Raw genomic sequence first — 15,637 nt, 5'->3', positions numbered from 1 at the left:
ATCGGAACCCGGGTCGTTCTGACTTCCGGGCCCATAATAATAATGATGATGGCATTTATGAAGCGCTTACTATGTGCAAAGCACTGTTCTAAGCACCGGGGAGGTTACAAGGTGATCAGGTCATCCCACGGGGGGCTCACAGTCTTAATCCCCCTTTTACAGATGAGGTAACTGAGGCCCGGAGAAGTCACACAGCTGACAATCGGCAGATCCGGGATTTGAACCCATGACTTCCGACTCCAAAGCCCGAGCTCTTTCCACTGAGCCACGCCGCCCCTCTAGGCCCAGCGAGTTCGTTAGGTTAGTCCCAGTCCCTGCCCCACACGGGGCTCACGGTCTTAAGTAGGAGGGAGAACAGGCATCCCCATTTTACAGAGAAGTGAAGTGACTGGCCCAAGGTCACACAGCAGACAAGTGGCAGAGTCAGGATTAGATCCCAGGCCCAGCTCTATCCACTAGGCCATGCTGCTTCTCCTCTTCCTCTCTCCTGCCTAACCCAGCCCCGAGATACTGTATCATCCCTCACATCCTAACTTTAACACATTTTGCCCAGCTGGTTCTACCTTTGAATAATGACTTTAAGCCTATCCAATGTCATAATCAGGTTACCCTCAGTCAGGCAATCAATTGTATTTATTGAGAGCTTCCCCTATGCAGGGCATTGTACTAAGCGCTTGGGAGATTACAATATAACGGAAACACTCCTTGCCCACAGCGAGCTTACAGTCAGCTTTCTGAGGACTAAGAGGTACCTCAAATAAATACCTTTATGGTATACATTTTTATTTACCTGAGGCAAGTGGATCAATGATAATTTGTAAGACTTTAACAGCATTTTAAAAACTTGAGCCTTGTTGCTTCCGGACAAGATAATGATGATGGCCTACACATTCTGTGCTGTAATACACAGCTGTTTTTATCTTGGACAAACAAAATAGGGTTTTGAGAGTATGTTGTCATCATTCCCAATGGTCTTTATTGAATGCTAACTGTGTGCAGAGCAGTGCACTGTGGGCTTAGAAGAGTACAATAAACAGAGTTGGTTGACAGGTTCCTTCCACTCAATCGTATTTATTGAGCGCTTACTGTGTGCAGAGCACTGTACTAAGCGCTTGGCAAGTACAATTCGGAAACAGAGAGAGGCAATCCCTGCTTACAATCTAGAGGGGGAGACAGGTTAATATAAATACATTTTTGTGTTTTTTTAGCAAAACAAAAAAAGCCTCACTAAATGCACAGGTATTTGGAAGATCTTACTATGTATTTATTTTCTTTAATGTTTTTTTTTTTTCCTTAAGAGTATGAAGCTGAACAGCCTCCATTTCCAGAGGGCTATAAAGTAAAAGAGGCTACTGTGGCTTCTGTGAGTATTATCTAATCTCCTGATTTTCATCAGTCTCGTAACAGTGGAAATATTATTTTGAAACATAATTTATAAAATAATAGTGGCATTTGCTAAGCTCCTATTATGTGCCAAGCACTGTACTAGGTGCTGGGGAAGACACAAGGTAATCAAGGCAGACATAGCCCCTGCCCCTCCTGGGGCTCTGAGTCTAAGAGGGAGGAAGAAAAGGTATTTTATGCCTATTTTCTAGGTGAGGAAATTAAGGCACAAATAAATAAAGTGACTTGCTTATGGTCATATGACAGGCAAATGTCAGAGGGAGGATTAGAACCCAGATCTCAAGATGGGCTCTTTCCAGTAATAATGATTAATAATTATGGTATTTGTTTAGTGCTTACTATGTGTCAGGCACTGTTCTAAGCACTGGGGTGGATACAAGCAAATTGGGTTGGATCCAATCCCTATCCCAAGTTGGGCTCAGAGTCTCAAACCCCATTTTACGGATGAGGTAACTGAGTCACAGAGAAGTTAAGTGACTTGCCCAAAATCACACAGCTGATAAGTGGCAGAGCAGAATTAGAACCCATGACCTTCTGATTCACAGGCCCATGCTTTTCCCACTATACCATGCTGCTTCCCTACTAAATTACACTACGTCTACGTAGATAACGATTGCAACAGCCTTTACTTGGATATTCCCATCCCCTTGGCAAAGTGTAGATTGAGGCAATTGTTCAGATAATTTGGGCAACAATAACTGGGAAAAAAAGCCCAACACTGGAGGAAAAGCTATTTTTTAAAAAAAATCTGAATTACCCAAACCGGCTGATTACATTGATAAGCACATGGGGTGAGGGTGGTACTTTGCAGGCACAGCCTTAAATAACAATGCGATTTTCAAGGAGTTATTAGTAAGTATTTGTAGACTAAATAATTAACGTAAATGTGACTCTACATTAATCCAGTTAGAGCAAACAGGAGTCTACAGAGAAAGTGGAGCGAATTGCTTAATATTTGAGAATCCATTGACTCTCCCAACCACTAAGGTACATTTAGTGAATTATTCCTTCCATAGCATTAAATGATAACCTAATAGGAAAAGTGAAGGAGAGAGAAAAGCCAGAGGGCATTATGCAAAGTGTCACCACCATAAAGTCAGATTTTTATCTCTGTCCCAAAATGAACAAGTGTGCTTTGGGAAGTAACACATACCCCGCCATAGACTTTTAGAGAATAGGTTTTATTTGCAGGGTAACACTCTTAATGAACAGAGTCAGCTTGAAAACTAGAGCACTACATGATCAGAGATCCTAGAGTTTTTTGTTTTTTTGTTTCTCTATGGTATTTGTTAAGCGCTTATGATGTGCCAGGCCCCATTCTATGCCCTGGGGTAGATACAAGGTAATCAGGTTGGACACAGTCCATGTTCCCCATGGGGCTCACAGACTTAATCCCCACTTTACAGATGAGAATCAGCGTGGCTAGGTGGAAAGAGCACGGGCTTGGGAGTCAGAGGTCATGGGTTCAAATCCCGGCTCTGTCAATCGTCAGCTGTGTGATCTTAGGCAAGTCACTTAGCTTCTCTGTGCCTCAGTTACCTCGCCTGTAAAATGGGGATTAAGACTGTGAGCCCCACATGGGACAACCTGATCACCTTGTGTCCTCCCCAGTGCTTAGAACAGGGCTTTGCACATAGTAAGTGCTTAACACATGCCATCATTATTATAATTATTATCCTCCCATAGTTGAGATGGGTAATAATAATAATAATAATGGCATTTATTTAGCGCTTACTATGTGCAAAACACTGTTCTAAGCGCTGGGGAGGTTACAAGGTGATGAAGTTGTCCCATGAGAGGCTCACAGTCTTAGTCCCCATTTTACAGATGAGGTAACTGAGGCACAGAGAAGCCAAGTGACTTGCCCAAAGTCACACAGCTGACAAGTGGTGGAGCCGGGATTTGAACCCATGATCTCTTACTCCAAAGCCCGGGCTCTTTCCACTGAGCCACGCTGCTTCTCTCACGCTGGTAGAGAACTGGAAACTCTCCAGGTGTGACCCTGAAAGGGGAACCACAACCTAGAGACCATATCTAGGTACAGGACAGGGATATAAATCTTCTCCCAAGGACTCCTCTATCCCTACTGAAATTTTGAGCCTATTTGGGATATTCGTTTGAGTGTTGTTTTAATGTTTCCTCATTCCTGTTGAGTCTGTTTCCAATCCCTTCTCCCATTTCAAGTCTTAGATTGTGAACCCCAGGGATTGTCTCTATTTATTGCTGAACTGTACTTTCCAAAGGCTTAGTACAGTGTTCTGCACACAGTAAGTGCTCAATAAATACAATTGAATGAATGAATGAATGAACCCCATGAGGGACATGTCTAAGTCCCACCTGGTTAGTCTCTCCCAGCACTTAATACAGTGCTTTGCACACAGTAAGTTGAGAAACGGCGTTGCTTAGTGAATAGAGCATGTGCCTGGGAGTTAGAAGGTCATGGGTTCTAATCCCACCTCCACCATGTGTCTGCTGTGTGACCTTGGGCAAGTCACTTCACTGCTCTGGGACTCAGTTACCTCACCTGTAAAATGGAGATTAGGATCTCTGATCATGTAGTGCTCTAGTTTTCAAGCCGACTCTGTTCATTAAGAGTGTTACCCTGCAAATAAAACCTATTCTCTAAAAGTCTGTGGCTGGGTATGTGTTACTTCCCAAAGCAAACTTGTTCCTTTCGGGACAGAGGTAAAAATCTGACTTGTGGGTAAAAATCTGATTTATGGTGGTGACGCTTTCCATAATGCCCTCCAGCTTTTCTCTCTCCTTCACTTTTCCAGACTATTAGGTTATCACTTCATGCTATGGAAGGAATGATTCACTAAATGTACCTTAGTGGTTGGGAGAGTCAATGGATTCTCAAATATTAAAATGGGACAAGGACTGTGTCCAAGCTAACTTATATCTAGCGCAGCACTCAGTGCTTGATACATAGTAAGCGCTTAACAAATACCATTATTATTATTATTATTATTACTAAACACTACTACTGCAGGCTCCCCGTCAGGCCACATAATCTGGCCTGAGCTGACTGTCACTCCAACCCACCCAATCCCTAATCAGCCCAGTGCCGGACCTCTCTCTGCAAATACCAGTCCTGCCCTTCTCACTCCCCTACCATCAGGGCAAAAGCTAGAATTGAGGGGCCCTGGACAAACAGTCTCCCCCTCTAGACCATGAGCTCACTATAGGTAGACAATGTGTCTGTTATATTTTTATATCGTAATTGCAGTATTTGTTGATTAATTGTGGTATTTAGGTGCTACAGTCTGCCGGGAACTTTTTCTAAACACTGGGGTAGATGCAAGCAAATCGGGTTGGACACAGTTCCTGCTCCATACGGGGCTCAAAGTCTTAACCCCCATTTTAAAGCTGAGGGGACTGAGGCACAGAGAAGATAAGTCTCTTGCCCAAGGTCACACAGCAGACAAGAGGCAGAGCCGGCATTAGAACCCAGGTCCTTTTGATTCCCAGGCCCTTGCTCTATCCACTAGGCTATGCCACTTCTCTTATAATCAATCAATCGTATTTATTGAGCGCTTACTATGTGCAGAGCACTGTACTAAGCACTTGGGAAGTACAAATTGGCAACACATAGAGACAGTCCCTACCCAACAGTGGGCTCACAGTCTAAAAGGGGGAGACAGAGAACAGAACCAAACATACCAACAAAATAAAATAAATAGGATAGAAATGTACAAGTAAAATAAATAAATAAATAAATAGAGTAAAAAATATGCTCTAAGCTCTTATACTAAGCTCTAAGCTCTTATACTCTCCCAAGAGCTTAGTACAGTCTCTGCACACAGTAAACGCCCAAGAAATATTCATTTAATTCAGTCGTATTTATTGAGCGCTTACTGTGTGCAGAGCACTGTACTAAGCGCTTGACTAACTGACATTTGGCAACCAGGGAAGGAGAGCTTCAAGTAAGGATGGAACCCTTGTGTTTTCACCCAGGGACTGTGTTAAGCACTTTAGTAGGGCAAATGGCATCTCAATAGAACATGTCTAACCAAAGTAAAGTTTGCTCTTGCAATGTAAACATGACCTATATGGAATTTAAAGGTAGTATGAAAGGGGACAGGTTGCCATAAATAATTAGCCTGTTTAACTGATTGGAGATCCTAGCCTTGCATCATAAGAGGAAAAATATCCTTTTAACCTGTTGATTTCGCCAAAGATGCTGGGATTTCTTCATCTTGAGGTGACAGTGGCATGCCAAAAACCAACGTATACATTTCAATGTTTCGACACTTGTGTCCAGGTCTGGTAGAATAGCAGGAATAGCTATGGGAATTGTGGAAATGAGTGTCTATCTTTATTCATGTTTATTTTGGAACCCACTCTATATTAAAAGGGAGATACCCCATGCAGGGATGTCTCAGAGCCTTATATTTTGGCCATTGAACACAGTCGAGTCTCCATGCACAGATTTTTAATGGAATTTATTTTGGTACTGGATTCAGGGAACACAGTGTGGTGGAGGAAATACTGTAGATCTTAAAAGTCAGCTAGAGGCAGGATGACTGAAAAACAGTCTAAATGGGTACGGCAAACTATCTTGATTGGGCAATGCAATCCAATGCAACACCCCAATTCTATTCATTCAATTGTATTTATTGAGCGCATACTGTGTGCAGAGCACTGTATTAAGCACTTGGGAAGTACAAGTTGGCAACATATAGACACGGTCCCTACCCAACAACGGGCTCACAGTCTAGAAGGGGGAGAAAGACAACATTTATCACAATTCATGCAAGTTGTGTGTTCACGTTTCTGCCAATGGCTTGTCTTGCTCATGTCTAACAGTGTAGCATTCATTAGATTTCCAAAAATAGCAATCAGACTATCAAAGGTATTAAGCGCTTTACTATGTGCACAGCACTCTCCTAAGCTCTTGGAGAGAGTACAATACAATAGAGTTGGTAGACATGAAGTCTAGCAATGAAGGAAAATGTTTTTAAATATCGTTTTTTCATCTTCCAAGACTCAGCAGATTATGAAAATGCTGGTAGTGTATATTTAGTGATAAAGAACCACTGATACTTTCAGTAAACGGATGAAACTTCAGTGAGGGTCTAAAAAATGTAGTGTTTTTGCTTTAAATTGAGAAATAGATTCTTCTATCAAACAAATCTTTAATACCTTAAAATCAATGCAAAATGATTATGTGGTATAGTTAAATTGTTTATAATATTTACAAATACCAATCTTTTTTTTTTTAAAGGCCATACCAAAGGAGTCGACAATTTTGAGCCATTTTAATGTACAGCACTTTTATCCAGTTTCCCTAGACTATTCTGTGATCCAAAATTTGCCTCCACCACCACTTCCGGAAGTTCCAGAAGTAATTGATCCCAAAACTTGTAAGTAAGGAACTGGGACCAATTTTTTTTTCCTTGTTTGTGATATGCTCTAAAAGTAGAACTCCATTCTCTCCACACTGCCCTCTTTTAAAACAAAGTGACCAAAGCCTATATCTATATAACAGACCATTTACCCACACAATTATCAAATAAAAGGTTCTTCTCAAACCTGTGTGACAATTACACTACAACAGCAAACCACTTTAGAATTACCTTCATCATCAGCCTCATTGGTGGTATTCATTTAGGGCTTACTGTGTGCAGAGCACTGCACTAAGCGCTTGGGAGAGTACAATTCAGCAGAATTAGTACACACATTCCCTGCCCACAACAAGCTTACTGTCTAGAGGGGTAGACAGACATAAATGTTCAATTGAACGTCCTTTCTAAAATGTATCTAACTACACTGTTTTGAAACCATTTGAATAACGAATATACTTCCTTTTTAAATGATCTTTCAGAAGAATTTAGCAAACTGAGACAGATAAAATGAATTGCTTCATTAATCAACGGTATTTATTGATTTGGGAGAGTACAGTATAGCAGAGCTGGTAGACATATTCCCGCCTCACAGTAAGTTTACAGTCTAGAGGACCGCTGAAGAGAGAAATTCCTTTTTTTTTTTGGTACAAAAAAACATTTTTGGCTTAAGTAGACATATCCCCAATACTGTTTTTCATGCCTGCCTATTTGTCTTCTCTTGACTTGTGCAAAGACACTGCCTTCCATTCCTCTCCATACCATACTCACTGACATAATCACCTCCACTACATAATCCCCTCCTCACCCCCAATTTTTTGAGGAGCAAATAAAGGATTATTTTTATTAGCAGTGATAGCAGCATGTGTGTGGGGAGGAAGAGGAGTAGGGTCAGAACTCTACAGATATTGGTGGAGACAAGGACAAGGATATAGGATAAGAAGGGAGGGAGGTAATTAAGTGCCTGTTGTATGCAGCCTTTGGGGGGGTGCAGTAGAAGTAAACAATCAATCCAACAATCACATCAGTCCTATTTATTGAGCTCTCACTATGTGCAGCACACTGTATTAAGTGCTTTGGAGAGAACAATACAGCAGACTTAGCAGACACCTTCCCTGCCCATCCATAATGAGCTTACCGTTTAGAGAGAGATGGCAGTTTCAAGTGCCGTTACCTTTCTCTTCTCCCAGCCTTCCTCCGTTTTTTCTTCTTTTTTTCTCCTGCTTCCTTTATTACTAGACTGAATTGCCCTTGTAATATTCCCTCCCCTGTTTTTTGTTGCAAAGAAGTAGGGCAATCATGTGAGTGTAGCTTATGAGAACTGCAGGAGAGCCCCTCCTAGGCTGAAATTTACAAGGTCTGGCCAAGCAAAGTATGTTCGTGTGGGATAACACTCAGCCTAACACTCATGCTTCCCCGTGGCTCAGTGGAAAGCAGCGTGGCTCAGTGGAAAGAGCCCAGGCTTGGGAGTCTGAGGTCACGGGTTCAAATCCCAGCTCCACCACTTGTCAGCTGTGTGACTTTGGGCAAGTCACTTCACTTCTCTATGCCTCAGTTCCCTCATCTGGAAAATGGAGATGAAGACTGTGAGCCCCCTGTGGGACAACCTGATCACCTTGTATCCTCCCCAGTGCTTAGAACAGTGCTTTGCACATAGTAAGTGCTTAACAAATGCCATTATTATTTATTATTATTATTATTATTATTATTATTATTATTATTATTATTATTATTATTATTATTATTATTGGTTGTGCCCAGCCAGGCTCAGTGTAACTTTTGGCGGCGAGCGGGGACCTCCCCCATCTGGCCGAGACCAGCTCACTTTCCTATGGCCCAGACTATATCCATGCTGAGCTCTAATCTGTATGGTGTGATTGTCTCATTTCTCTAATCTGAAGAGATTCAAATGAGAACAAATATGAGTAACTCAAATGAGACAATGAGATTCAATGAGTGATGCGATTCAATGAGTAATGAGATTCAAATGAGTAACCAATATAAAAGAGTCAGAATTTGTCCTAGGCCCACCATTTTTTTTCCATCTGTGACCACGATTTGAATTCTTCCCCTTTCTACCAGTCGAAACTAAACTTCCTGAGTTCATGGAAATGAGTAAAGCTCTTCTTTAATTTTTCTTAATTTTCTCTTTTGTCATACCTTCCTCTTCTAATTGTTTCTCTTGGTCTCTCCTCTTTTAATGGTATTTAAGTGCTTACTACTAATAATAATAATAATGTTGGTATTAAGCGCTTACTAAGCACCATTCTAAACTCTGGGGTAGATACAAGGTAATCAGATTGCCCCATATGGGGCTCAGTCTTAATCCCCATTTTACAGATGAGGTAACTGAGACAGAGAAGTTAAGTGACTGGCCCAAAGTCACACAGCTGATAAGTGGCGGAGTCAGGATTAGAACCCATGACTTCGGACTCCCAAGCCGGTGTGCTCTTTCCACTAAACCTGTACTAAGCCCTAGGGTAGATGTAAGCTAATCAGGTTGGACACGGTCCATGTCCCACGTGGGGCTTATGGTTGTAATCACCATTTTACAGATGAGATAACTGAGGCACAAAGAAGTTAAGTAACTTGCCTGAAATTATACAGCAGATATGAGGTGGAGCTGGGATTAGAACCCTGGTCCTCAGACTCTCAGGCCCATTCCTCTATGCAATACGTACACTGCTACTGTGAGCCTGTTGTTGGGTAGGGACCGTCTCTATATGTTGCCGACTTGTACTTCCCAAGCGCTTAGTACAGTGCTCTGCACACAGTAAGTGCTCAATAAATACGATTGAATGAATGAATGAATCCTACAAACTAGCTTTTTATAATTAAAGTCTTAGTGGTACCTAGTGAAGAAATCTGCTTTTTTTTTTTTTTAAGCAAGTTGGTTTCCTCATCAAAACTGTGTGTTTTAGTGCCGTATTGTCCAAAATGTGGAATCTCTCCGGTCGGGGTCTGTTCTAAAATGTATTGCATAAATATTATTATTATTAGTGTTATTATTATTAGACCAGTGTCAAATATTACATCGTACCTAAAATGGAAAAAAAAAAACAACCTTTCTGCAGAGTAGCTTTTTTTTAAATGGGGAAAATTATTTTTTGCCTAGGTTCTCCTAAAAACTATTTAGAAACTTACATATTTCCAGTCCTATTACCTGGAATGGTTGAACTGCTCCATCAAGCGAAGAAGGAAAAATGTTTCGAGGTCAGTTCCTTTTTTATTATTATTATTTTATTTAATCATTCATTTGTGGTGGGTTTTTTTTACAATTCTCCAAAGTGCTTTTCTGGACTCTCTCTGCCTTATGAGTCATTGTCTGAATGTCATTAGCTATTCGTTCTCAACATGACCCAAGTGGAAAAAAATGCCATCTTCTGTGTCATTTCAGCCAAGCTAGTCATGTGCAGGGTATCTTTAGTGTGCACAGGCTATTCTTTGTTGTCGCATTAAAGGAGTTTGCTAACTATCAGTGACCCCAAATCCCACAGAATCCTTTTAAAACCTTCAATTGTATCTGGTGTAAATGGCCACTAAGTGGAACAGGGACAGTGAATATTGGCTGTTTTTAATCACTAGAGGGCACTCAATTTAAGAAAGTGGATTATAAATCTAAGAAGCCAGCAAAAAAATTATAAATTTTTGTGTCGATTTTCCAATTCGGCTCCCAAATTCGGTTAGAGTTTGTAACTAAACTCTAGCTTGTGATTGGAGTACCCTGCCCCTCCCCACCCCCAAGAGGTGATCTGTTCTCTGGGCTTGGAAGGTTCTTGAAATAAGCTCCTTGCCTTAATTCTCCTGAAGTGTAAAGGCTTAGACTATCTCCCTTTGTAAGTGGAACTTTTCAGTCGTTTGGTTAGCTTCTTGCTCCCTTCTTTGTCTTTATTTTTCCTCATTGTATTCAGTCTTTATCTCATTTTTCTGAAAACAAGTTGTTACAGGATACAGCGCTTGAAACCAGCACGACAGAGCCTGAAACTAGAACTGTAACATTGTGTTTTGAAATGGGGAGCTGGAATGTCCGTGAAAAGTCTGAGAAACTGAGAAATAATGTACACTTAAACGATCTAGCCCCAGGAAAGCTCAGCATAGAGTCATGACTGAAACACTCATCTCTTCATTTAGGTATATTTCATCTCTGCCTCATTCCCTAAAGCTAGCAGTCACAGAAATAGTATTGTGCTGATATTGTAAAAGGGAATTCATTTTGAAGACAGTGAAGGCTTTACTGCAGAGGGGCATACTGTCCAACAGCCATCAGGTTTCTTTTCCTTCATAAGTAATTTGTTTCATCTGATGTATTTCCTATCCTGCCCATATCAGAAAGGGGAGTAGGACTGTAGGTTGAGAATGGCAGATCAAATGGGGTTTTTTTGGTAAATAATTTTGCAACCAGGGGTGAGTGAACCATTTAACTCTAGTCAATAATAATCTATTCAAGAAAATTTCTGTGAATGTATTTGTACAGATGTAGAGATTCATGAAACAGTTCTGAGCTCGTTGCGGGCAGGGAATGTGTCTACCAACTGTCTTGTATTGTACACCCCCAAGGGCTTAGTAAGTGTTATGCGCACAGTAAATCCTCGATAATACAATTGATTCTGTGTGGAGAACACAAGTTTCATTTCTGACACACTCCAGTTGGTCAGGAATCTTCAGGACTGCTAGTGAAAACTCTAAGTGTTCAAATACTGTAGGAATGAAACCCTAGGGATGATTTTTAAGTCCTTTAAAAATGCATGCTTCACTCCTCTCCTGCTAACCTACTCACTGTACCTTGATTTTCTCTAACTCACCATCTGTCCCTTGCCCACATCCTTCCTCTGGCCTGAAACCCTCTCTCCCTACATATCTGACAGAACACCACTCTCATCTCCTTCAAAGCCTTCCTGAATTCGTATCTTCTCCAAGAGGCCTTCCCTGACTAAACCCTCATTTCCCCTATTCTCCCTCCTTTCTACACCACCTATGTACTTGCCTTTGTACCCCTTAAGCACTTGATATTCACCTTACCTACAGCACTTACCTACATATTTTCATACATTGGCATTTCCCTTATTTGTAACTTTTAATGTCTGTCTCCCCCTTTATAATAATAATAATAATAATCGTATTTATTGAGCACTTACTGTGTGCAGAGCACTGTACTAAGCACTTGGGAAGTACAAGTTGGCAACAAATAGAGACGGTCCCTACCCAACAGATCCTTAGACTGTAAGGATCATGTCTACCAATTCTATGATATTGTACTCCCCCCAGGCACTTAATACAGTCCTCTGCACTGTAAGTGCTCAGTAAATGCCATAGATTGAGAAACAGGAAAGATTTGCAAATATATCTAAACCTGTCTACAACTTGAATAGATGATAGATAATTAAGAAGCAGCATGCGTCTATTCTGAGTAGTGACTGTAAGCTTGTTGTGGGCAGGGAATGTGTGTGTGTTATATTGTACTCCCCCAAGTGCTTAGTATAGTGCTCTGAACAAAGTAAGCACTCAGTAAATACAACTGATTGATAGTGAACATGGTGAACATGCTCGATTTTTACACTTCTTGCTTCACTCATGATCCGAAGTTTTCATTCATTTAATTGTCTATGTGACAGCTTCAGGAGTTTAAAAAATGCTTTTGTTTATCTGCTGAATTTCCTTCTTCCACCTAACAGAGTTGTGGTTTCTAGGTTCAGCTGTTCGTCATAAAACTATCATTGGAGATAGAACTTTCCAGTTGAATGCTAATTTCCACCCAGGGCTTCACAAGTTGGGGTACTCTTGAGAACCAGGAAACACTGGGCCCCCTTTGGCAGCTCTGTGAGTCAACGGGCCACAGTTATCCTAGGTTAATGGGGTTCAGGGCAACCTTTGAGAACCTGCTTTAGGCAACGGGCACCCCAAGCAATGGAGCATGGCTTCCCTCAGAGCTCTGGTGGCTCAGTGGTCTGCCAAGCCCATGACTAGGGAACGGTCCAGGGAACGGTCCAAGAGACCCAAGAAAGTCAAGACTCAGAGTCCTGAGGAGCCCCAGAACCACCCCACCCCACCCCCAGGCTTCCTGAACTGGGAGCACTTCCCATTCCTTCTTAGATGGTGATGATGCCCATGGTAAAACTCATCAGACAAGTGGCAAAGCTGGATTAGAACCCAGGTCTTCTGACTCTTAGGTCCATGCTCTTTCCCCTAGGCCACACTGCTTCTTGGACAGTTGGACACCTGTCGACATGTTTTGTTTTGTTGTCTGTCTCCCCGTTCTAGACTGTGAGCCCGTTGTTGGGTAGGGACCGTCTCTATGTGTCGCCAACTTGTACTTCCCAAGCGCTTAGTACAGTGCTCTGCACACAGTAAGTGCTCAATAAATATGATTGAATGAATGAATGATGATGATGGCATTTATTAAGCACTTACTATGTACAAAGCACTGTTCTAAGCTCTGGGGAAGTTGCAAGGTGATCAGGTTGTCCCACAAGGGGCTCACAGTCTTAAATCCCCATTTTACAGATGAGGTAATTGAAGCACAGAGAAGTTAAGTGACTTGCCCAAAGTCACACAGCTGACAGTTGGCAGAGCCGGGATTTGAACCCCTGATCTCTGACTCCAAAGCCTTTGCTTTGTATATATGTTTGTACATTTTTATTACTCTATTTATTTATTTTACTTGTACATATCTATTCTATTTATTTTATTTTGTTAGTATGTTTGGTTTTGTTCTCTGTCTCCCCCTTTTAGACTGTGAGCCCACTGTTGGGTAGGGACTGTCTCTAGATGTTGCCAACTTGTACTTCTCAAGCGCTTAGTACAGTGCTCTGCACACAGTAAGTGCTCAATAAATACGATTGATTGATTGATTTGCTCTTTCCACTGAGCCACGCTGCTTCTCCTAGATCTCCTGGAGGCTCCTGAAACCCGGAACAGATTAAAAGCAGCATGGCTTAGTGGATACAGCACAGGCCTGGAAGTCAAAAGGACCCAGGCTCTAATCCCGACTCTGCCACGTTTCTGCTGTGTGACCTTGGGCAAGTCACTTCATTTCTCTGGACCTCATTTACCTCATCTGTAAGATGGGGATTAAGCGGGTGAGGCCCTTGTGGAACAGGGACCTGGTTATCTTGTATCATAATAACAGAATAAGTGCTTAACAGGTGCCATAATAATTATTATAATATATTATTGGAGGATTATTTTTCTGGAACCTTTTGGGACTCTTGTCCCAAATAGTAAACTCATTTTGGGCGGGGAATGTGTCATTTATTGCTCTATTGTACTCTTCCAAGCACTTAGTACAGTGCTCTGCACACAGTAAGTGCTCAATAAATGCAACTGAATGATTGAATGAACATCCCCAGGCATAATGGCAACACATAGTCCTTTGAACACAAGTAATCAAACTTCACAGCCCTAGATCATTCTGATGATGTTGGGGAAAAGGTCAGCTTTACCCTGTGTTGTCTCACCTCCTTCATGAACTTCCCAGGGTAGCCCAAGTTGCTTTGTAACAGATAACCCAGTCTCCCCATAATAATAATAATAATAATGGCATTTATTAAGCGCTTACTATGTGCAAAGCACTGTTCTAAGCGCTGGGGAGGTTACAGGGTGATCAGGTTGTCCCACGGGGGGCTCCCAGTCTTCATCCCCATTTTACAGATGAGGTAACTGAGGCCCAGAGAAGTGAAGTGACTTGCCTAAAGTCACACAGCTGACAATTGGTGGAGCCGGGATTTGAACCCCTGACCTCTGACTCCAAAGTCCGTGCTCTTTTCTACTGAGCCACGCTGCTTCTCTAATAGGTATCAATGGCAAATTCAGTGTTTATGCTAGCCCTTCTCCTGTAACTCTTGGGCAAAAATCCTGTCTAATATGCTTCAGTTTGCTCTAAAGCTACATGGCAACGCCAATAGTGTATGGTTGACAATGTTCTTCAGTCACCAGTCCTTGGCCCTGGCTAGTACTCTGTAGGCAATGAAAAGCAATGAGATATCTCATAGTTTCGGTAGTTAGCAGTCCTCTATATTTTTTTTTTTTTATGGTATTTGTTAAGCACATACTATATGGCAGGCATTGTACTAAGCGCTGGGGTAGATACAAACTAATCAGTTTGGTCACCGTTCCTCTCCCACAGAGGGCTCTTAGTCTTAATCCCCATTTTACAGATGGGGTAGCTGAGGCCCGGAGATGTTAGGTGACTTGCCCAAGGTCACAAAGCAGACAAGTAGCGGAACAGAGATTAGAACCCCAGTCCTTCTGACTTCCAGATGCTCTCTCCACTAATACCACTGATACATAAGAAGCAGCGTGGCTCGGTGGAAAGAGCCCGGGCTTTGGAGTCAGAGGTCATGGGTTCAAACCCCGGCTCCGCCACTTGTCAGCTGGGTGACTCTGGGCAAGTCACTTCACTTCTCTGGGCCTCAGTTACCTCATCTGTAAAATGGGATTAAAAATGTGAGCTCCCCCGTGGGACAACCTCATCACCTTGTAACCTTCCCAGCGCTTAGAACAGTGCTTTGCACATAGTAAGCACTTAATAAATGCCATCATTATTATTATTATTATTATACCCAAGGTGGCACTGTTGAAATCCTGTGATGCTGCCCACCGCAAGGTTCCATATAATGAGGAAAGGCCAGTTTAAATGGAAACAGTAGCTACCACCTCTTTGCTGGTTGATTTTTGCAAGTGATTAGCCATTCTTCATGGACTTTGGTCAGGGTGTTTTCAGAAGATGGAGTAAAGACTGGGTCTTCACAGTTTGGCTGGGTTTTTAAGCTTCATAGGGTTTCATCCTCAACCAAGAAAAGTCTTGCCGTGTGTGGTCCATATGTTCATTTTCACATCCACCCAGTTAAATTGCAATTATACACCATATTTATAGTAGTCTGAGTCTCTTG

General features: G+C 41.9%; 1 protein-coding gene across 3 annotated transcripts in view; it reads left to right on the top strand.

Moving 5' to 3' along the window:
* Window positions 1–15,637, top strand: part of IQCK (IQ motif containing K) — a 129,042-nt gene that overhangs the window by 3,885 nt on the left and 109,520 nt on the right. For all 3 annotated transcript variants that reach the window (XM_038763834.1, XM_038763836.1, XM_038763835.1), the window contains exons 2-4: window positions 1,299–1,363; window positions 6,632–6,770; window positions 9,865–9,962. In XM_038763834.1, coding sequence (XP_038619762.1) covers window positions 1,299–1,363; window positions 6,632–6,770; window positions 9,865–9,962 — 302 coding nt within the window. The remainder of the gene's footprint in view (window positions 1–1,298; window positions 1,364–6,631; window positions 6,771–9,864; window positions 9,963–15,637) is intronic.

Source organism: Tachyglossus aculeatus, chromosome 21 (genome assembly GCF_015852505.1).
Source record: "Tachyglossus aculeatus isolate mTacAcu1 chromosome 21, mTacAcu1.pri, whole genome shotgun sequence".
Classification (NCBI taxonomy): domain Eukaryota; kingdom Metazoa; phylum Chordata; class Mammalia; order Monotremata; family Tachyglossidae; genus Tachyglossus; species Tachyglossus aculeatus.
This window is presented reverse-complemented; position numbering and strand designations above follow the sequence as displayed.